At 34.2% G+C, this 9523-nt stretch overlaps 1 protein-coding gene across 1 annotated transcript; it reads left to right on the top strand.

Annotated features, from left to right (window-relative positions):
• Nucleotides 1-3027: 3027 nt before the first annotated feature.
• Nucleotides 3028-3432, top strand: LOC127122410 (uncharacterized). The gene has a single exon (XM_051052750.1). The coding sequence runs from the start codon at nucleotides 3028-3030 to the stop codon at nucleotides 3430-3432; it is 405 nt and encodes a 134-aa protein (XP_050908707.1).
• Nucleotides 3433-9523: the final 6091 nt, after the last annotated feature.

Genomic DNA, 9523 nt, shown 5'->3' with positions numbered 1-9523 from the left:
ATACTGCTTCATTCATCTAAAGAATCTCATTTGTTTTAGAGATATTTCTCTGAGTATCCTCGAAGAGTCTTAGATACAAATAAGGTATCATTCCCCGTATTGGAATATCTTGATTATATCATATAAGATACTCCTTCGATAATTCGGAGAATCTCATTCACTTGTTTGAGACATTGCTTCATTAATATGAAGAATCTCATTTGTTTTAGAGGTGTTGCTTTAGTATCCTCTAAGAGTCTTAGATACAATTAAGGTATCATTCCCTTGTTGGAATATCTTGATTGTATCATATAGGATACTCTTTCGTTGATCCTTAGAGAATCTCGTGAGTTCTGTTCAAGACACTTCTCTACTACTGTTAAGAAAATCTTGGATACAGCTGATGTATCATTCCACTATTGGAATATCTCGATTATGACATCCAAGATACTATTCTGAAGATTCTCAAAGAGTTTTGATTGTTTCGTTTACCTTAAAATAACCATTCTTACCGTATTTCTCACTGCATCTTCTTTTTGCATTTATTCCTTACATTCCATAGGACAAAATTCGAGTCTTTTCATATTTAATCATCTTCCACCATGAATGTACGAAGACTGTTACCATTCATACCTTCTGGTTCAAGGTAATTAAATAAGGGCAATTGTCAAACCCCAATTTTGTCTGGGCATTTTTAAAACTTTCATAAATTCGATTTTATTTTCAATTTAAACACACAACACCCTTAAACCTCCGTTAACGATCCTCTTCTTCCTCAAAATTCCTGCCGCCACCACATTAGCAGACCCTAACATCAAAACCACCGTGTGAAAGCCTTCAACCTCAGTCGTCGGTGATCACAACAACCGCCTTGTTACTCCCTTCAGTATTCTCTCTGTTTATCGCATTCAACACTATTTCTCTCTAACTCAGAGAGTGCTAAGATACATCAAAGGTATGATTAATCATGATGTGTTGATGCCAAGACAAAAGAATACCATCATAGATGCAGAAGTACATGGTTACACTTATTCAGATTCCATTGGAGATCAAGACGAGAAGAAGAATATTACTGGCTACATATTCATTATTAGAGGTGCAACAATCTCGTGGATTTCAAGAAAGAAAAGCATTATGGAATTGTCATCTTGTGAAGTTGAGTACATGGTCGCATCATATGTAGTATGTCAAGAAGCATGGATATAGATGCTTATCGAAGAGCTCAGGTTAATGGAACCTAAGAAAATGAAGTTGTTTGTCGAGAACAAGCCAATTATCGACCTGGTGAATCATCATGTATGTCATGGTAAAAGTAAGAACATGGAGAGGTGATGTCATTTTATTAAGGATCAAGTAAACAAAGGAAAGCTTAAACTTAAGCATTGCAAGTCAAAATACAAGTAATTAATATACTCATGTGAGCCCCTGAAAAAACCAAGTTTGATAAGCTGAAGAGAAGCATTGGGATGAGAAGTCTTAAAAACATGAATTATGAGGCGTGTTAGAAGTTATAATTCAATGTTTTGTATGAAAGTATGTATTCGACATGGGTATGTTCAACCTTGTCGAAGTAGTAAAAGTAAGATGTATTCGACATAGTCGAATATAGCATATAGTTGTTGTGTTGAAGTCAATGTATATTGTGTATGTTTTGGTCTTGGGCTTTGGTTTCCTATAAATAGGCATAATGTTTTAATGCAAAATATGTTGAGCAACTCAACTCAATAATACTCAATATTTTCACCATTTTCTCTCTTTCCTCTCTTCTTCATTCTTCTTAAACCCTAAATCGCTCCCATAATTTTGAGGTATTTGGTTCTTATAAAGTAGAATTGATTTTGCCTCCATAATTGATTCTATCTAAAGTTAGAATTTGCAACTTCTGAGTTTAAACGTGATTTTTACACTGAAATTTGTTGTTCAACTTATTTTTACATAAATGTATTCAACTATAAAGCAATTATGATAAAACTAATATGTTAAAATTAATTCTACCAAACTTAATTATGTCAAAATCAATTCTGACCATTGTCAATCTAAACACATACTAAGATAGTAACATTAAAGATCCATTGAAAACTATTTTGTAATTAAAAATTATAATTATATTATATAAATTATAAACCGATAATAAAGGATGAATCTTATTATATATTGTGATTCTAAATATTATTTTAAAATATTGATAATTCAGAGTACTACATTAGTGTAATCATGAAAAAATTTATCCTACTAACCATAATGCTCAACTTATTCATGTTTCAAAAACAATTGGCACAAAAATAGAGTTTCACATAATTGACGCCTTCAATTATTAATTTATAAGGGAAGTTAGTCAAATTGGCACCTCCACCTATTCTCAATAGGTAGCATCAATTGAATATAAGTGACATATATTTTTATTTTATTTATTCTTAATTTTTAATATTTTAGTATTTAGTAATTAATTAATATAAAATATATAAAAAATTATAAATTAAGTATAATAAAAAAATAAAATACTAATGTTATACAATTGAATTTGGATTATTCATGCGGAAATATTTTTTGACAGTATTGGTTATGACTTGGTTGATCTAAGTGAACACTGGTTCCTCACCCCCAATGTCGTATCTGTCTTATAGGACTCGTTAGATCCATCTCAGATATTTGATACAAAGTCCCCGAGATTTGATCATCGATCATAAGCATTTGTTGTAATTCCTAACAGTTGTGTGTAGATAGGTCGGCGTCGTCATAACTTTGTTCATTGCTCATGTTTTCATAGTTGTGTCATGTTGTGGTGTTTGTGTTGATGAGGTTACGGTTGAGCGGTGAGCAGGTTGGTTGAATGGTGTCGTTGGTGTTAATGCTCATGTGGGGAAAAGGGATATAGTTGTTGTGATGTTTGGTAGTGTTAGCCTGAGATTTTTAACTTAGCCTATTCTACATCAATGTGAGATACGAGGTGAATATGAGTACTAAGTGTAGGTAGCTAAGTGATGTTGTCAACACCAAGTTGAAAATTTGACAAGTGGAGTTCAACTATGTTATTCATGGAACTTTGTGATGGACTTGGTTTGTCTACCTTTGCATCAAATCGATATTATTCTTGGAATGAACTGGTTGGAGTTCAACTATGTTCATATCAATGGCTACAGCAAAATCATCAAGTTCCCAGAGTTTGGTGATTATCGAGAGCTGATGTTTTTATCTACTAAGCAAGTAAAAGAACTCTTAGAAGATGACACTCAGATGTTTTCAATGTTTGCATCATTGAAAGTCGACAATAAGGCTACAAGTGTTGATCTGCCTGTTGTGTGCAATTTCCCAGATGTATTTCCAGATGATATCAGTGACTTGCCACCAGAGCGTAAAATTGAGTTTTCCATTGATATGATACCTGGTACCAATCATATGTCGATGGCTCCATATAGGATATCAACTTCAGGGTTGGGTGAATTGAATAAATAGTTAGAAGAGTTATTGGAGAATAAGTTTCTTCGACCAAGTGTTTCTCCGTGGGGTGCACCAGTGTTGCTAGTTAAGAGAAAGGGCGGAAGTATGAGGTTGTGCGTTGACTACATACAACTGAATAAAGTTAATATCAAAAAAAGGTATCCTCTTCCGAGAATTGATGATCTAATGATCAATTGATGGGTGCTTGTGTGTTCTACAAGATAGATTTAAGGTCAGGTTATAATCAGACTCGTGAAAAACTAGACGATATTCCGAAGACTGCATTCAGGACAAAGTATGGTCATTATAAGTATACAATAATGTCGTTTGGAGTGTATAATGCGCCAGGTGTGTTCATGGAGTATATGAATAGGATTTTCCATCCTTATCTGGATCAATTTGTGGTTGTATTCATCGACAACATCTTGATATATTCTAAGTCCGAGGAAGAGCATACAGAGCATTTAAAAGTTATATTGCAGGTGTTGAGAGACAATAAGCTTTATGCCAAGTTGTCCAAGTGTGAGTTTTGGTTAAAAGAAGTAAGTTTCCTCGGCCATGTGATTTATAGTGAAGGAATTGTTATTGATCCGTCGAAAGTTGGTGATGTGTTACAATGTGAGACTCTGAAGTCTGCTACTGAGATTCAAAGTTTGCTTAGCTTAGCTGGTTATTATCATAGGTTTATAGAAGGATTTTCGAAGTTAGAAATTCCTTTGACTCAGTTGACTTAAAATGGTCAAGCTTATGTGTGAGATGTTGTATGTGAAAAGAGTTTTGTACTTCGGCATTGATCTTGCCTAATCCGAGTGATTCTTTTGTAGTATATTATGATGCGTCAAAGATGGGTCTCAGTGGTATACTTATGCAAAATGGTCAGGTCGTTGCTTATGCTTCCAGAAAATTGAAGGTTCAAGAAAGGAATTATCTTACGCATGACTTAGATTTGGCAGTTGTGGTTTTTGTTTTGGAGGCATTGTCTTTTTGGATCTAGGTTCGAAGTGTTCATCGATCACAAGAGCCTGAAGTATATATTTGATCAGAAAAAGTTGAATATGAGACAGATGAGATGGCTTGAGATTTTGAAGGATTATGATTTTTAATTGAGTTACCATCCGGGTAAGGCTAATGTTGTAGTTGTACATTAAGTAGAAAGTCCTTACATAAGTCAACACTTATGGTTCGAGAGTTAGAACTAATTAAACAATTCAGAGATATGAGTCTAGTGTGTGAAGGGACTTCTAACGGTGTGAAGTTGGGTATGCTGAAGTTGACTAGTGTTATTCTCGAAGAAATCAGAGAATGCCATAAATCTGATTTGGGTATGGTGGATCATCTCACGTTAATCAACCATGGCAACAAGGGTGATTTTCGGGTTGATGAGAATGAGGTGATGAGGTTCAGAGATAGGGTGTGTGTTCTAGATGTCCCATAAATTAAGAAAAGCATTCTTGATGAGGGTCACAAAAGTGGGTTAAGTATTCATCTCGGTGCCATAAAAATGTATTAAGACTTGAAGAAATTGTTTTGGTGGCCAGGAATGAAGAAGGAAGTAGCTGAGTTTATGTATGCTTGTTTGAATTGTCAAAATTCAAAGATTGAACATCAGAAACCGTTGGGTCTGATACAACTATTGAATATTCCAAATTCGAAATAGGATAGCCTTTCCATGGATTTTTTGACAGGTCTGTCGAATACTTCGAATAGATGCGATTCAATTTGGGTGATTGTTGATAGATTGACCAAATCGGCTTATTTTATACCAATGAGGATCAATTATTCTTTGCAGAAGCTGGCTGAATTGTATATTGATGAGAGTGTGAAATTGCATGGTATTCCATCAAGTATTTTATCTGATAGAGATTTGAGATTCACATCGAGTTTCTGGGAGAGTTTGCAGACAATTTTGGGTACTAAGTTGAGGTTGAGTTCATCTTATCATCTGCAGACGGACGGTCAAATAGAGAGGACCATCCGGTCGTTGGAAGATTTGTTGATGACTTGTATGCTAGAACAATGAGGTGCTTGAGATAGGTACTTATCATTGATTGAGTTTACCTACAACAACAATTATCATTCTAGTATTGGAATGACACCGTATGAGGTGTAAGACTCCTTTGTGTTGTATGAGTCATGCGAGAGTGTTGTGCTCGGACCTGATATTGTTCACCAGACAACTGAAAAGATCAAGATAATCCAAGAAAAGATGAAAGCATCTCAGAGTCGTCAGAAAAGTTACCACGACAAGAGTAGAAAAACAATTGAGCTCTAGGAGGGAGATTCTGTGTTTTTGAGAGCTACGTCGGTAGCTGGTGTTGGTTGAGTTTTGAAGTCTCAAAAGCTCACACCGCGTTTTGTTGGTCTGTACCAGATTTTACACATGATATGAGAAATGGCCTATCGGATTGCTTTTTTGTTGCTGCTTGCTAATCTTCATGATGTGTTTCATGTGTCTCAATTGAGGAGTTACATTCCAAATCTGTCTCATGTGATCCAAGTGGATGATGTGCAGGTGAGAGATAAACTGATTGTGGAGGCATCACCCACGTAGATAGAGGATCGAGAAGTGAAATAGTTGTGGAGTAAAGATATTACCTTGGTAAAGGTAGTTTGGGGAGGACCAGCTGGTGGGAGCATGACTTGGGAGCGTGAAGAACAGATGAGAGAGTCGTATCCGACTTTATTTTCATCAGATAATTTTAAAGGACAAAAATTTATTAAGTGGGGGAGAGTTGTCACACCCCAATTTTAATATTTAATTAATTAATTTGATTTTTATTTAATTAATGGGTGTTTTAGATTAATTATTGTGCGATTGTAGGGGTAAGTATCCTTGAAATAGAAGTATGGAGGGAGTAAGAGTTTGATATAATTGTTGATAATTAATTAGAATTTTAATTAATGATTGAAATAAATAGTGTCTTATTCAAATCAATTAAATAAATATTAAAATAACTAGAATATGAGCATCTTAATTAAATAATAAAATTTAGTTATTTGACTTATTTAATGGGGATAATGAGAATTTTTAATAATTAGCCTATAGCTATTTTATTTAATTGGTTGGAATAAAATAGAAGAGTAGAAATAGTACGGAGAAAAATGAGAATATTATTAGTATTATTTTATTAAAAGAAACTTAGATCTAAGAGGGGCATGGTGGTAAATAAGATGATAAGTGAGTGCAATGATGAAAGTTTCTAATTGAGGGAGATTAGGTAAATGAAAGAAAGATTAGTAAGAGAGTTTGGAGGGTTTGACGTAAAATAGAATTTTGTGGTGAGAAGAGGCAAAAGTTAGGGCTAAAGGAAAACCCCATTGTTAATGCTCGAAATGTGCATCATGTTGGAAAATCTAAAATAATGGAAGAGAAAGGACTATCAATATAAGTGTATTGCAAGATGAGGTTGAGAATGAGAAGTCCTTACTCTCATTAGGATTGTATGTGAATAAGTGTCATGTATATCAATAATATGCTTGTGCAACTGTATCAAAGTTGTCTGTGTGTGGCTAACTTGTACCTTGTAGTTGTGATTATGTAGGTGTCGATGCCATGTGTTGTAGCGTTAATAATTATATGTGATACTGTTCGGGTAACAATGAAAAGTATTGTAGTTTATTTATTATAATGTTAGTCTATGTCAGCTTATATTACGTCATAATTGTGATTGCCATGACGGAAAAGTATATATTGTCACTGTAAATGTTCATGTTATAGCAAGACGTATCTAAATGGTTATGTGCACTACATATATATCATGACTAATATGTCATAAATATGTTATGATCATGTATGCTACATAAATAATATGACAATAATCTTATGTATAATTATTTATGCACGTTGTCGCCGTATGGGTATATATTTTTATGATGTCTATTTATTAAATCCTGCTTGTATTTCTATGATGAGTATAATAGTTAATGTGTTAAAGTTATATGAGAAAAATTGTTGTACTAACTGTGTGGTCATTTGAATAAATGTTAAATGTAAACTTTATATATATATATATATATATATATATATATATATATATATATATATATATATATATATATATATATATATATATATACTTGTTTAATCATCATGTGAAAGTGATATGCTTTAACGTATATTTAATAAATGATAATGTGAATATGTTCATGTGATTTACCATGTGAATTACCATGTTGCAACGTATATAATTATTTAGTTATAATTTTGTTTATAATTTTGGATGATAATTCTGGTTATAATTTTGGATAATAATTCTAGTTATTATTTTGGATAATAATTCTTCTTATAATTTTGGTTATAATTTTGGATGATAATTTTGGGTGATAATTTTGGTGATAATTGGTGACATTGCATGCTGTTGAAGTTCATGCATCATGGTCTACAGACTTTGATCCAATTTTGGCGAGCCTTGATCCTATGATAGCGATCGAATACGAGTAGCTAATTCTTTTGAGGATTTAATGAAGCGTTGCCTATGATGATGGTAGCAATTTTGGTGTGCTCCGGTTCCAAGAGGGAATCGATCCTACGATGGGGATTATGGAGCGAAATGGACCTGAGTGTTTATAATTTGGTACCACATGCATGTTGAGTTTGTTGTCGAGTACATTTGCATTTGTGTTGCATTTGGTGATTATTTGTGGTGTTATGACGTGTGGTAGAGAATACTTGATATGTTGATGTTGTTGCATTTAGTGTGTGATGTTGTTAGTTAATCCACTTCCAATTATTTTCCACCGTTTATTATTTGAATATATTCTCACCCCTTCTGTTTGAATGTTGCCTTTACATGGGCATCATGCAGATACTCAGGAGTAGCATTGCTGAAGTAACTGAAAGAAAGCCTTGGAGTTACTTCCGTAGTTTATCACTTTTATTTAGTGATTCCTTGCTCTGATCATGTAATATCCGGTTGGGATAAACGCTTGATTCAGTTTTTGAATTATTGTCATCGACGTTACAAACTTTTTGTTTTGTGGAGATTTTAAGTTGTTTTGTGTTGATTGCCATACTCTTTTGAATATGTTATTAAGATGAAGTTCATGAGACTTAATGTCTTGACTTACAATACTATTATGTTATGTTTATTACTGATTTCGCTACGATGATACCGTAAATTTTGGGGTGAGCATGCGAGGACATGTACTAAATGCCTTATTATACAAGTACTTGACCAAAATCAGATGTGTTGGATGTCGTGTAAAATACCAAGTACAACTCAGATGTGTTGGATGTCGTGTAACATCCTAGGTATAAATATGTGAATTTGAATTTCTTTTTTTGTGGTAACCCGTGTTATAGAGCATGTTATGTGTTTTGATGTGTGTGACACCCTTGTGGTTATGTTTTCTAGTTAAAATATAAGATTATTATTTTGGGGCATAGAAGGGTGTTACATTAGTGGCATCAGAGCAGCTCGGTTGCCCGACCAGGTTTTTATATGATATCAGTTCCCTGTTAGTCAATGAGTGTGTGTACATTGTCGATGTATTGTTTCTTCTAATGTTGTTTGATGGTGTGTAGAATGGTTGGGAGAAACGATCGTGCTATTGCTAAAGCTTTGGAATCACTTTCTTAGGTGATGGCTCAAAATGCACAGAACAATTAGATTGAGGGAGAAGGAAGAGCTTCTGATGAGTTTCGCGCTTTCGGAAAATTTCAGAGAAACAATCCACCAACTTTTAAGGGTAGCCATGATCCAAAGGGTGCACGTACATGGCTCAAAGTAACTGAGAAGATTTTCCGAGCGATGGCCTACACTGAGGAACAAAAGGTATAGTTTGGTACTCATATGTTGTCAGAGAAAGCTAAGGATTGGTGGAATAATGCGCGCCAGAGATTGGAAGCTATTGGTACAAAAATAACTTGGGATGTGTTAAGAAAAGAATTCTTGGAGAAGTATTTCCCCGAGGACGTTCGTGGCAAGAAGGAGATAGAGTTTCTTTAGTTGAAGCAAGGGAACATGACAGTGGAAGAATATGTTGCGAAGTTTGAGGCGTTGGTGAAGTTTTATCCCCATTACAACCGTGTTGATGTTGAGACTTCCAAATGTCTCAAGTTTGAGAATGGGATGACACTAGAGATCAAACAAGGTATTGGATACTA

The sequence above is a fragment of the Lathyrus oleraceus genome, chromosome 2 (genome assembly GCF_024323335.1).
Source record: "Lathyrus oleraceus cultivar Zhongwan6 chromosome 2, CAAS_Psat_ZW6_1.0, whole genome shotgun sequence".
NCBI classification, from domain to species: domain Eukaryota; kingdom Viridiplantae; phylum Streptophyta; class Magnoliopsida; order Fabales; family Fabaceae; genus Lathyrus; species Lathyrus oleraceus.
Note: the sequence above shows the minus strand (reverse complement) of the source record. Positions and strands in the feature narration are given on the sequence as shown.

Coding starts and splice junctions, on each gene's coding strand:
- LOC127122410 (XM_051052750.1), top strand. CDS start 3,028: ATGGACTTGGTTTGTCTACCTTTGCATCAAATCGATATTATTCTTGGA.